The sequence below is a fragment of the Rhineura floridana genome, chromosome 14, assembly GCF_030035675.1.
Source record: "Rhineura floridana isolate rRhiFlo1 chromosome 14, rRhiFlo1.hap2, whole genome shotgun sequence".
Lineage (NCBI taxonomy): Eukaryota > Metazoa > Chordata > Lepidosauria > Squamata > Rhineuridae > Rhineura > Rhineura floridana.
Window position 1 is genome coordinate 12,042,259 of NC_084493.1, and position 14,860 is coordinate 12,057,118.

The following is a 14,860-nucleotide window of genomic DNA, read 5'->3' on the forward strand; positions in this document are numbered from 1 at the left end:
AGCGAGTAGTAATCCAGCAGGTCCGGTTGCAGACGGCCACATGCAGCGATGAAGAAAGGTTCCTGTTGAACTTCTGTGTGGCAGCTATAGGTTCTACAATAGGGAGCATCTATTCCACGCGGCTGACAACTTTTCCTCCCCTAGGGACAGATTCAGCCCCTTTAATCTTGGATATCTAACAGGCAGAAATTCACCTGTTATCTTCTTTTCCTAGCATTGATACCTACAAGTTTTATTCCTGAGTTCTATTGGATGGCTATTTTAAAAAGTGCTTGGATGATCTGGAACAACTCATTGATTAAAAATCAAACGCCTATGTTTGTAATAAGATTAAAGTGTGGTGCAACATGGCCTAGCTGTCACTGTGCCATTAGCTTCAGTGTACCTATCTGGCATTAAGAACATAGGAACCTGCCTTATATAGTTCTGTCTAACTCAGACCCTCCGTGGCGCAGAGTGGTAAGCGGCGGTAGCCGAAGCTCTGCTCATGGCCGGAGTTCGATTCCAACGGAAGGAGGAAGTTGAATCTCTGGTTAAAAGGGGTAGAGGCTGAGTGCCTTCCATCCAAACGTGGTCGGTAAAATGAGTACCTGGCATATGCTGGGGGGTAAAGAAAGGCCGGGGAAGGAACTGGCAATCCCACTCCATTTCAGGCAGGAATCTTTCCTCAGCCCTCCCTGAAAATGCCAGAGATTGAATCTGGGACTTCTGCCTGCAAAGCATGTGCTCTGCCACTTAGTTGCAGTCCTTCCCCTAAGATTTAGGTGCTGCTACTGCACGATTGCCAATCCTGCAGGGGTTAAGGATATAAGCATTTTTCCGGGACAAATTAAAACACTGGCAAGCATTATCCATTATGTTCATGGAAACAATATAAAAGTGTGAAATGCCTGTTCTGTAGGACTAACATGTTTAAAAGAATACAATATGTTTAAAATTTAGGATCTAGCTATCTTAGTACAACATAGTACAACATAAGCATTAGTTCTTAATAAACACTGGTCTCAGCAACTCTTTTTCTAAGCACTTAATGTGTGATAACCTCATACCCTCGAATTACCTATTTAACAGGTGACAGTACAAGAAATTTGAATATTTAATGTTTGGGGAATTAATCCTTGACAACAAATACACTGACATTTCTGACACTGAAAAGATGTGGTTGCTTGTGTATAGGGAAATGTATACTTTGAAGTTAGCATTTTAAACATTCTTTGGTTGGTGATGCCACATGGAAGCAGCTTGCTATCTTAGCATACTATCTTAGTTTGATCCTTGTGCACTCAGTGTACAACTAATGTGAAAGAATATTCTACTTCACCAGCTGGTGGAAGCAATAGACACTTGAGTAACAGCAATGGCCTTCACCAGCTTTGAAGAGTGTTTTTGTTTCTTATAAACATGAGGGTCCTTCGGAGCTATTATTGCTCTTCTACGTGCACATATAATGGACCACACATTTTTATAGATATTGTTGATCTTCCACCGCCTCTGCTTTTCTATTCATAAAACAGGGCAACATTTCTTACTGATTGTTTGCTCCTTTCCCTCCTTCCACCCAGGCACCCCCAGTCTGCAGCTCCTTCACAATTACTATTCCCCAAACAGTAATCTAGTTGACAACTCTATGCAGGGAAGGGCAATGGAATATATACAGCTGTGAGGATGACACATCTTGAACAATAAAAACTTTAGTTAAGGTACCCTTATGACATTTATAATCAGTATGTTGCATCAAAGTAGGCCTTATGGACAGTTGCTTTTGAATGCACGCTTATACACATTGAAGGTCTTGGGACCAATTTGGCTTCTCCTTGTCTATGAATCACCTTCTGAATGTGTTAAATCAAAAACTGAAAAACAGAAGGGAGTAGAAAAAGAGGAAGATCAAACAATAATAATAATAATAATAATAAATTTAATTTTTGTGTCGCCTATCTGGCCGAAGCCACTCTAGGCGACGTACATATTAAAATTCAATAAAATACAATATAATTACAGAATAAAATACAATGCAGTCAACACTAATGCAGGCGTAAAACTATATAGGGCAATCAGTAAACAATTTTCACAGAAACAACAATCACAGAAAAATTACCCCCCCCCCGGAGATCCCAAAGGCCTGTCCAAAGAGCCAAGTTTTTAAGGCTCGGCGAAATGTATCCAGGGAAGGGGCATGGCGAAGATCAAACGGGAGGGAGTTCCAGAGAGTGGGGGCCGCCACTGAGAATGCCCTCTCTCTAGTCCCCACCAACCTAGCTGTTTTCATTGGCGGGACTGAGAGAAGGCCCTGCATGTCTGATCTAGTCGGGCAGCTTAATTTGTGGTACTGGAGGTGCTCCTTCAAATAAACTGGGCCGAGACCGTATAGGGATTTAAAGGTTAACACCAACACCTTGAATTGGGCCCGGAAAACAACTGGAAACCAATGTAGATGAAATAACACTGGTGTGATGTGATCACGGCGGCGGCTGTTTGTAAGCAACCGAGCCGCCGCATTCTGCACCAGTTGTAGTTTCTGGACCGTTTTCAAGGGTAACCCCACGTAGAGCGCATTGCAGTAGTCTAATCGAGAGGTGACCAGGGCATGTACTACCAGTGGGAGCTGATGAATAGGGAGGTAGGGTTGCAGCCTCCGTATGAAGTGTAGTTGATACCAAGCTGCCCGGCTCACTGCCGAAATCTGCGCCTCCATGGACAGCTTGGAATCAAGAACAACCCCGAGGCTGCGGACCTGATCCTTCAGGGGTAAACTCACCCCATTAAGCCTCAGGTCAACAACACCCAACCTTCCCCTGTCACCCACAAGCAGCACCTCAATCTTATCAAGATTAAGCTTCAGCCTGTTCATTCCCATCCACCCACTCATGGATTCCAGGCACTTGGACAAGGTCTCCACAGCCAACTCTGGTGAGGATTTAAAAGAGAGGTAGAGCTGCGTGGCATCAGCATATTGGTGACACCGCAGCCCAAAACTCCTGATGATAGCTCCCAGCGGCTTTATATAGATGTTAAATAGCATGGGAGAGAGGATAGAACCCTGTGGCACTTCACAAGTGAGGGGCCAAGGGTCTGAAACCTCATCCCCCAATGCTACCTGTTGATGCCTGTCAGAGAGAAAGGAATGGAACCACTGTAAAACTGCCTCCTATTCCCAATCCTTCCAGGTGATCTAACAGGATACCGTGGTCGACGGTATCAAAAGCCGCTGAGAGATCCAGGAGGACAAGAAAGGTGAATTCTCCCCTGTCTAATGCCCTCCTCATATCATCCACCAGAGCGACCAAGGCTGTTTCAGTACCATGTCCAGTCCTGAAACCCGATTGGTATGGATCCAAATAATCCGTTTCATCCAAGTGTGCTGACAACTGGCTAGCCACCACTCACTCAATGATCTTGCCCAAAAATGGCAAATTCGAACAAGAGTTGGATTGATTCCATAAAGGAAGCCACAGACCTGAACTTACAAGATCTGAACAGGATGGTTTATAACAGATGCTATTGGAGGTCATTGATTCATAGGGTCGCCATAAGTCATATATCGACTTGGAGGCATATAACATAACATAGGTATGAATACATTTACAAGAAGCATAAACTAAAAGCCATTAATTACCACATCCATACATGATGCACTGAGACCAGTGAGGCTTCCTTTCAGTTCCAAGTAAGCCTATGTAAGATTGGGCTGCTATTTGTTTTTCATGCTGTATTTTAAAGGTGTTACCCACCCTTCACCAAAGGTCCCAATTTTAAAATACAGCATTAAAAACAATTAGCAGCCCAAAACAAAACGTATTTTATTATTGTTGTTCCTTCCGGTGTGAATAAACACAAATTAAGGGAAATCCTTGTTTCCTTAAGTGGCGTACGTGGGTGCTGATAGTTAACTCTTCCTTATGGGGAAGGCATCCCAGATTTAGCAACTAGATTCCTCAAAGCGGCACTCTCTCCACCCCCGCCCGAGCAAGCTACAAGAATTGACCGATGCGCGGATTTCTCTAACAATCTCTATCGAGCTACAAGAGGACCGCCTTTTGCTGGGTTTCCATTTGCCCAAGCGCGCTGTTGTCACGTTTATAGCGGACCTGGGCGGGGAATACGAAGAGGAAACGTAGCAGCCAAAGGACGGCTGCAGCTGATTTTTCTCGGTGCTGGAAGGACGCGGCTTCCGTACTCCAGGATCTTCGCTTTAGAGCTTTGCAAGCTAGCCGGCGAAGAGAAACCCCTCACCCCTTTAACTTGCCAGCAACTCCCGAGAAGCAACCCATGGCCATGGATGTGCCGCCCACCCTCTCGATGCAGCTGGTGGAGGAGCCCAGGTGCGTGGTTGTCTTTCCTACAGCGATCTGCAGTCCCTCGGTCGTGTTTTAACCCCGTCCAGCAACAGCCCGGCGTCGGTGCCATATGAAGGAGCGTAGGACGGGATTTTAGAAACGTGTACGCTCAACACGTAAGCCCAGCTACTGGGCTCCTGCTGGGAGGAAGGGCGGGATAGAAAGCGAACAATAAATAAATAAATAAATAAACAAACGCGTTTATCCTTGTAAGACACAAACGATGTTTATTTATAGCTGTTGATTGATAAAGGTGTTTGATAGAGTGCCCTCTGGCAAAACTTCAGGCGGTATACTACTGCAACATGAAAACACTGAAAAGTAATCATTAAAATGAAGGAAGTCTTCCAGAGACGGCTGAAAGTCAAAAGCGAGGATGCCTTTAAGGAATTATGTTCCCAAAAGCCCACCTTGTCCCGCAGCCTTGTTGTTGTTGTTATGTTGTTATGTGCCTCCAAGTCGACTACCACTTATGGCGACCCTATGAATCAAGAGCATCTGTCATGAACCACCCTGTTCAGATCTTGTAAGTTCAGGTCTGTGGCTTCCTTTATGGAATCAATCCATCTCTTGTTTGGCCTTCCTCTTTTTCTACTCCCTGCTGTTTTTCCCACCATTATTGTCTTTTCTAGTGAATCATGTCTTCTCATGATGTGTCCAAAGTATGATAACCTCAGTTTCATCATTTTAGCTTCTAGTGACAGTTCTGGTTTAATTTGTTCTAACACCCAATTATGTGTCTTTTTTGCAGTCCATGGTATGCGCAAAGTTCTCTTCCAGCACCACATTTAAAATGAGTTGTCCAACTTTCACATCCATACATAGAGATCGGGAATACCATGGTCTGAATGATCCTGACTTTGGTGTTCAGGGATACATCTTTGCATTGAGGACCTTTTCTAGTTCTCTCACAGCTGCCCTCCCCATTCCTAGCCTTCTTTTGATTTCTTGACTATTGTCTCCATTTTGGTTAATGACTGTGCCAAGGTATTGATAATCCTTGACAAGTTCAATGTCCTCATTGTCAACTGTAAAGTTACATAAATTTTCTGTTGTCATTACTTTAGTCTTTTTTTTTTTTTTATATAGTTTTTATTCAAATTTTTCCAAAAAACAGACAAAACAAAGTAAGAAAAAACATAACAATACTACAACAAAAAATAAAAATAAAATGGTTGACTTCCGATTTGTCACAGATCAGCTATAAGTATATAATATACATCAAACCTGTCCCTTAATATGTACATACAGAATCCCTTTTCTCCATAAGCTGTCTTAATTAATCATCAAATCCCAGTATCATCATTTTATTTTGATCTTTCGACAAAAAGTCTAAGAGAGGCTTCCAATCCTTAAGGAATGTATCTGTCGATTTTTCTCTAAGTAAACACGTCAATTTATCCATTTCTACTAAGTCCATTAATTTCAGTAGCCATTCTTCCATTGTTGGTATTGATTCCATTTTCCACTTTTGTGCATATAATAATCTTGCTGCCGTAATCATATATAATAATATTCTTCCATATTTCTTTTCTATTTGTTTATCCATAAAACCCAGTAAAAAAAATTCTGGTTTTGACTGAATATTTATCTTTAAAATTTTTTGCATCTTCCTACCTATCTGTGCCCAGAATAATTTCGCCTTTTTACATGACCACCACATATGATAAAAAGATCCTTCTTGTTGTTTACATTTCCAACAAACATTAGAGACATTACTATACATTTTTGACAGCTTTTCTGGAGTCATGTACCAACGGTACATCATTTTATAAAAATTTTCTTTAAGATTATAACATAATGTAAATTTCAAGCCTTTTTTCCACATATTTTCCCATTGATCCATTTGTATGTTATGACCAAAATTTTTTGCCCACTTTACCATGCACTCTTTTACTTGTTCTTCCTCCATATCCATTTTCAATAAAAGTTTATACATTTTTGCAATTATGTTTTCATCATTTGTATACAAACCTATTTCAAAATCAGATTTACTTATTTCAAACCCATACATTTTCTTGTCCATTTTATATCTTTCTAACAATTGTAAATAGGCAAACCAATGAAAACTATATCCTTCCTTTATCAATTGTTCTCTCTCTTTCATTGTGTATTCTCCATGTACATTTTCTAATAGTTCTTGATAAGTTAACCATTTCTCTTTTCCAGACATTTCTCTTCTATAAAACGCTTCTTGACTTGAGACACATAATGGTATTTTCGAATAAAACCTTGGTTTGTATCTATTCCATATTTTCAACAGAGAACGTCTTATAAAATGATTGTTAAAGTCTACGTTTACTTTTACTTTGTCATACCATAGATATCCATGCCATCCCCACTTCAGATTGTGGCCCTCCAAATCCAATAGTCTTTTATTCCTCAATAAGATCCATTCCTTTATCCAGACTAAACAGCAGGCAGCAAAATAAAGTCTCAAATTTGGTAATCCCAGTCCTCCTCTTTCTTTAGCGTCTTGAAGTAATTTAAATTTAACTCTTGGTTTTTTTCCTTGCCATACAAATTTAGAAATATCTTTTTGCCATTGTTTAAAAGGTAAATCAGAGGATATTACAGGTATTGTTTGAAACAAAAACATCATTCTCGGTAATACATTCATTTTTATCACAGATATTCTACCCATTAATGACAGTTGTAGTTTATCCCATCTTAGCAAGTCTTTCTTAATCTCTGTCCATAATTTTTCGTAATTATTATGAAACAGCTTTGAGTTTTTATTTGTCATGATGATGCCTAGATATTTCAACTTTTTTTCTATTGTAAAATCTGTCTTGTCCATTAACTCTTTCTGTTCCCTTAAAGTTAAATTTTTCACCAACATCTTTGTTTTTTGATTGTTGATCTTAAATCCTGCTAACGGTCCAAATTCTTTTAATTTGTCCATCAATATATGAATTCCTTCCAAAGGGTTTTCTAGTACAATTATCAAATCATCAGCAAATGCTCTCAATTTATATTCTTTTTTTATTTTTAATCCCGAAATCCTTTTATCTTGCCTTATATCTCTAAGCAGCACTTCTAAAACCAGAATAAATAAAAGGGGAGATAATGGACATCCCTGTCTTGTACCCTTTTGTATTTCACATGAATCCGTTAAGTCTCCATTAACAATTATCTGGGCCTTCTGTGATGTATAAATCGATCTGATCCATTTTATAAAGTTGTCTCCAAAATCCATTTGCTCCAAAACCTGGAACATAAATTTCCAATTCAAATTATCAAATGCTTTTTCAGCATCTAAAAAAATCAAAGCTGCTTGTTTATCATTTCGTTGTTCTAAATATTCCAACACATTCAAAACATTCCTGACGTTGTCACGTAATTGTCTTTTAGGTAAAAACCCTGATTGATCTTCCTGAATAAATTGTTGCAATATTATTTTCAATCTTTCAGCCAAAATCATTGTAAAAATTTTATAGTCATTATTCAGTAGAGATATTGGCCGATAATTTTTTGTTTTAGTTAAATCTTGGTCCTCTTTAGGTATTAATGTTATATTAGCATTTTTCCAACTATCCGGTATCTTTCCCTCTTGCAAAATAGAATTCATTGTAGACTGTAAGGGTAGCAAGAGTTCTTCCTCCAAACATTTATAATACATTGCAGATAGCCCATCTGGTCCTGGCGCCTTTCCTAATTTAATTTTATTTATAGCTTCAGATATCTCTCTTGACGTAATAGGGCCATTAATAACTTGTCTCTGAAAATCTGTAATTTTCGGCAAATTCTGTTTAGATAAATACTCTTCTATTTTTTCAGATGGAATTTCTTGACACTTATACAATGTTGAGTAATATTGATGAAAAATCTTTTTGATTTTTACATTATCTGTCAGCGTCTCATCTCCTTCTTGTATCTTTAAAATAATATTTTTTTGACGTTCTTTTCTTAATTTATATGCTAACCATTTCCCAGGTTTATTTGCAAATTCAAAAGTCCTTTGTTTAGCAAAATTTAATTTCCTTTCAATTTCTCTAACTGTCAACATTGATACTTGCTTCTGTAACATTTTAATTTGATTTACAATAGAAACTTTAGCTGGATTCTTTTTCAATTCTTCCTCTTTTTGTTTTATTTCTTCCAAAATTAATTGCATTTTCTGTTGTTTTTTTTTTTTAATTCAGAATTACATTTAATAAAGTATCCCCTCATAAATGCCTTACTAGTATCCCAAACAATATTTTCACTTGTTCCTTTATATAAATTATATTCAAAGAACTCCTTTAATTTCTTCTTACATTCTTGTACTACTTTATCATTCTGTAATAAAGATTCATTTAGTCTCCATCTAAATCCAAGATTTTTTTTTTTTAAAGTTAATATCACAGGATTGTGGTCCGAAAAAGTTTTTGGTAATATATCCATTTTAAAAATATCCTTCGCTAAAATTTTTGACATCCAAATCATATCAATCCTCGAAAATGTTTTATGTCTTTCTGAAAAATAAGTAAATTCCTTTGCATTATCATTTATATATCTCCAGGTATCCACCAATTCTAAATGTTCCATGAGTTCAAAACAAATCTTCGGTAATTTACCTTGTGTCTCTTTGATATTTTTTTCAGAAAGCCTATCAATTTTTGGTGAGATTACCCCATTCCAGTCACCCATGACACACCAATGCTCATATGAAAACTCTGACAATTTTTCCATAAGTCCTGTATAAAACCTTGTTTTATCTTCATTGGGGGCATAAATACCCACTATCAAAATGTTTGTACCTTGTAAAGTAATTTCAACCCCCACAAATCTACCACTATCGTCCAATAATACCAATTTAGGAAGCAATTGTGGGTTAATATAGAGAACAACTCCATTTCTTTTTTTTGGTCCAGCTGAAATAAATTCTTCACCCAAATTTTTACAAATCAAATATTTGGAATCTTTCTTCTGAATATGAGTTTCTTGTAGACAAATTATATCCAATTTTAATTTTTTCAAATAATGAAACACTTTCTTTCTCTTCTGCGCCGTGTTGGCTCCATTTATATTCCAAGTTAGGTATTTGTAATCCATCATTAAGCGTGTATTTTAAAATTTGCCTGATGCTCCTTTTGATCCATCATCTTCCTTCCCCTCGTCTGCATATCCTTGTTGACTTTGTTTCCCAGGAACTATATCCATATCTTTGAGTTTATCTTCTTCCATATCTTTTGAAGCTTTTCTCAAGAAGTCCCTTGCTTTTTGAACAGTATTCAGTCTGTATTTCTGTTGTCTGAATGTAAAAATCACTCCTTCTGGAACGTCCCACCTAAATTGAATTTTGCATTGCTTAAGTTTTTCTGTAAGGAAAGCATATTCTTTTCTCTTACGTAAAAGTCTAATAGGAATTTCCTTCATCACCAGTATTTCCTTACCATCAATTTTAAAGGTATATTTAAAGTGTTGCTGTAAAACCATATCTCTGGTCGTCTTCTTTACGAAATGAACAAGCACATCTCTTGGAATTTTTTTCATTGTTGCATATCTGGAGTTAATTCTATAAACTTTGTCTATTTCAAATTCCATCCTATCTTCATTCAAGTCCAGAAATTTTACTAAAGCATTAACAATTTTATCTCTAATGTCTTCACCTGTTTCCTCAGGGATTGCACGGAATCTCAAACAATGCTCTTTATTTCTCATTTCAGTCACAGCTAAATAGTCCAAATTTTTTTCTAGTTCCAGATTTAGTATATCTGTTCTATTCTCCAAGGTTTGTACCTTTTCTTTAGTATTTTTTGCATCTTCCTTTATTTGCCCAATTGTCCCTTTAATCTCATCCACTTGTGTTTTAATATAGTCTTTTATATCTGTCAATTCAGTTTTCATTTCCTGTTTCATTTCCTGTTTTATAGCATTAATCCCTTCCATTATTTTTTGAAACATTTCTGGGGGTATATCCTCTTCCTGTGTATCAATAGAACCTCTTCGCCCCTGGGCCTTGGTTGTTTTTTTAGTTGTCATTTTCAAAAAGAGGCCTTTAATTTCTAATATTAATCACTGTTTCAAAACCTAAGGGCAGTCTATTTCTTTTCTTTTTTTCCCTCCACCAAAAAGAAGAGTTAATATTCCAGGCCTATTATTGAAATCCAGCCAGCACAACACAGTCCTTATCTGCTTCCAAGAATGCAAAACAATTCTGGTTGCCAAGACTAAACAATTAGTAGCATATACGAGCAGCGGATTCATCCAACAAGAAATAGTCCAAAGAGAAAAATAGTCCAAAATATAATAATTACCTCTCATCCGTTTTTAAACTTTAGTCTTTTTGACGTTCAGCTGTAGTCCTGCTTTGTGCTTTCCTCTTTAACTTTCATCAGCATTCATTTCAAATCATTACTGGTTTCTGCTAAGATTATGGTATCGTCTGCATATCTTAAATTATTGATGTTTCTCCCTCCAATTTTCACACCTTCATCTTGGTCCAATCCCGCTTTCCGTATGATATGTTCTGCGTACAGATTAAACAAATAGAGTGATAAAATACACCCCTGTCTCACACCCTTTCCAATGGGGAACCAATCGGTTTCTCCTGAAAGGCCAGTCGGGCCTATGTCACATGGGGGACAATATACCTAGGAACATAAAAGCTGCCTTATACTGAGCCAGACCATTGGTCTGTCTAGCTCAGTATTGTCCACGCTGACTGGCAGTGCTCTCTCGAGTTTCAGGCAGGAGTCTCTCCTACCTGGAGATGCCGGGGATTGAACCTGGGACCTTCTGCATGCTGTACCGCTGAGCATCGGCCCTTCCTCTATGGGATGGGGATGAAAATAGAGAAGATGAGTTCAGAAGGAAATGAAGAACAGATAGTGCTGATTACTTGAAAGCAAGCTAGTTACAGGGACCAATTAACAAAGCAGGCAGTAGGTGTTGCAACTGAAAAATCAATTTCACAGCCATGAAACGGAAATATCCAGAAAACCACAGCAATTAATGAGATGCCAGAGAGATACATACACAGGGCAATCCTTTACATGCTCACTCTTAAGTAAGTCCCATTATAGTCAATGGCAGATACTCCCAGATAAGTGGGCACAGGCTGCAGAAATGTAAGAGACTTTAATTGGCCCTAAGGTTATGCACAGTCTGATGTTTGTTCCAAAAAGAGACAGCCTATCAATCAGTTCTGTGACTTTGTTCTGTAGTATCATCGCAAAAACAAAACTGTCCTAATGCCCATGAAATGGGCTTATTGCTGTCAACTGCTGATGTGTTTTTAAATTTGTATATTTGTTTTTAATGTTTTTAGTTATTGTAAACCGCCCAGAGAGCTTCGGCTATGGGGCGGTATATAAATACAATAAATAAACAAACTTTTCCTCCAACGACTGTCTATAGAATAGAAAAACACTCAGAGCTATCATACGCCTTTTGAATAATTTAGCTCACACTTCTGTTTTAATGTCGGTTTCCTGCATGTTTAATAACACTGGAGAAAATGTTAACACATTATAACAAAAAACCAAAGAAGCTGCCTTATAGCATATCAGACTATTTGACCACCTCGCACAGTATAGTCTGCTCTGATCTGCAGTGGCTCTCGACAGTCTAAGGAAGGCATCTTTCATGTCACTTGCTACCTGAGATGTCTGCTCCCTGGTACCAGGGATTGAACCTGGAACCTTCGACAGGCAAACCATATGCTGTACTACAGCTTTCCCCAACATGGCACCTCCCAGATGTTTGGGGCTACAGTTCCCATTGGCTCTAGTCAGTTATGATGGGAGGAATTGGAGGACACCAGCTAGGGGAAGGATGTTCTGCTACGTAGCAATGGGCCCCCTCCCCACACTGATATATACTTTTCCTCTCAATAATGAACAGCCGTGAATGCAGAAACGAAAAGCCCATTGTGCATAACTGGTTAAAATTTCATTAGTTTGCAAAACTGGAGGCAATTCATGTTAAGCTGGTTTAGGATGTTATGCCTGCTGGAACCTTTTCTCTTGAAATTTATGTTGGTTCTCTAAAGATACTGTGTTGTTGTGATTTCATTTCTATAATGCAAACTCATATAACATATATCTATGTGGCATACAGGATCTCAATGAAAGCCACAACAGCTTAATGAATAAAACTGATGCGAAATATATCTTAAATATTCCAATCTGCTTTTCCAGATTGCTGAAGCTGAAGAAAATGTTCATTTCTAAATTTAATTCGACTCCCAAGTTTTATGCTCGAGCACCTGGACGAGTCAACTTAATAGGTAAAACAAACACATGTTGGGGATGATATGAATTCAGTGGATAATAATGTATAACACATAAACACTGTTGCCTCTGCACATATTGACATGGATGCATGCTTTCGGTCACTGCATCTTATTTGCTTGGCTTTTGTGATTTCCACACATGAGAGGTGCAGGATGCTTTGCCCATTTGTGTCACAGGCCCAGAGTCACAGGCCCTTTATCCATTTAGCCCAGTATTATCTGCTCTGACTAGCAGCAACTTTCCAAGCTATCAGGCCATGGCCTTTCCCAGTCCTTATCTGAGATCTTTTGATTGCAGATTCCAGAGACTGAACCTGGGACATTCTGCATTGCAAAGCATGAGCTATGGCCTCTTCCTGCAGTATATATATATATATAAATATATGAAATTGCCTCAAACTGAGTCAGACCGCTGGTCCATCTACCGGCCCCAGCTCTCAAAGATTGTATCAGGGGTGAGGAACCTCTGGCACTCCAGATGCTGATGGACTCCAACTCCTATCATCTTGGACCATTTCCCATGTCACCTGGGGTTGGTAAGGGTTAGACTCCAATATATCTGAAGGGCCACAGAGGCCCCACCCTTGCTTTAAAAGGAGGCAAACTGTGTGTTCTATCAGTGAGGTACATTGGCAAACATTTCTCATTTCATTTGATCTTGGCTTGTTCTCGCTAACTAGAGTTTAACAAGCCACAGTTTTCTCAGGATGTCATGGGGAACTGTTGTTTTGTGAAGATCGGAAATGGATGTTTTTTTATTTCTTTGTGTACATGAGGAAAGGGGAGTGTGCAGCTTGTTTGTATCATGTTCATATTACATCTGAACTGGGCCAATGTGTAAATTTATACTCTGGTGTATCTTACAGAATTTGTCTGGCTTGTGTAAAAACTATCCCGTGCTCGGACAACCGTCGCAATGAGTTCCATACCGTTTCAAAATCTTGTTCATGTTCTGTTTTGTTTGGTAGGTGAACATATCGATTATTGTGGATATGCCGTGCTCCCAATGGCCATAGAGCAAGATATACTTATTGCAGCTGAACCTCTAAGCTCTCAAGTTATCCACCTGGCGAATACAAATCCTTTGTACTCGTAAGTGTTCTAGCTATTTCAATTATTGTTATTATTACACCTAAAGTTTTCTAGGCACGGAACAAGGATGAAAAAAGATAGTTCATGCCTTCAAGCTTGCAGTCTAGTAGACATGATGGGAAAGAAAACAAAGGGATGGGAAAGGAACAGAAGAAACAAGCAAATTCAGGTTCTAATTCTTCATAAAATTACATAAATATTTCCTGGCCACTGAGGGAGGCAGTTCTGGGAGATGAGGAACCAAATGGTAGTTGGTCCCAGCTGTGCCAATTTTATTTTTTAACATTTATTGGATTTATATCCCGCCCTGCCTCCTGCAGGAGCCCAGGGTGGCAAACATAGACAAAACCATTTAACAAAAAAAACATTCCAAAACAACAGTTCAATTAAAAACATTCTAAAACACAGCTAAAAATACCCTAAACACAGCTAAAAACATTATTTCACCAGTGATATTCAGGTTGCCAGGAACAGTCCTCGTCAACCATCAAATGCCTGGGTAAACAGGAATGTTTTCAAATTCCTCCTGAAAGTTAATGGTGATGGAGACAGACGCACCTCACTGGGGAGACCATTCCACAGATGTGGAGCCAGCGGTGAAAAGGCCCTGTTATGGGTCAGTGTCAACTGGGCGGCGCTTGGTGGCAGCACCACCAACAAGGCCTTGCCAGTGGAGTGGGTTCTGCTGTTTTAGTTCTCTCACTGTTGCAGCCAAGTGGAATGGCTGCTAATAGATTCTGTTCTGTTTTGGGAGAGTTCTGGGAGAGGATGAGCCAAATGGCACTTTGTTCCAAATGAGCTGATGGAGTGGCTCCCTCAAGTTAATATCAGGGCTGTGGAGCTGGTATGTCAAACCTTCGACTCCGACGCCTCTATTTTCTACTGTCCGACTCCGACTCCTTCATAAATGGCAAATGTATATTAATTTTTCTACTGTCTGACTCTGACTCCTTCATAAATGGCAAATGTATACTAATGTATTAATATTAATATTAAAATATTAATTTTATTTTGAAGTTGGAGTCAGTACATTTCTACCAACTCCGACTCCACCCAAAATTGCTTCCGACTCCAACTCCAACTCCACGACTCCGACTCCACAGCCCTGGTTAATAATCTCGACCGTGTGTAGGGAACCTCTTCTCTGTCTGGCACTGCGGATTCTTCCTGAGCTTGCACTCCATCTCCCCAATCCACACCCTCACTGGCT

At 38.9% G+C, this 14,860-nt stretch overlaps 1 protein-coding gene across 4 annotated transcripts in view; it reads left to right on the top strand.

Moving 5' to 3' along the window:
- The window catches only part of GALK2 (galactokinase 2), a 96,216-nt gene that overhangs the window by 368 nt on the left and 80,988 nt on the right, over positions 1–14,860 (top strand). Inside the window, exons 1-3 of one of the 4 annotated variants that reach the window (XM_061595039.1) lie at positions 3,171–3,326; positions 12,464–12,552; positions 13,527–13,650. In XM_061595039.1, the coding sequence (XP_061451023.1) occupies positions 12,483–12,552; positions 13,527–13,650 (194 nt within the window). In that variant the 5' untranslated portion in view covers positions 3,171–3,326; positions 12,464–12,482. The other 3 variants (XM_061595037.1, XM_061595038.1, XM_061595040.1) reach the window with 3 other exon arrangements.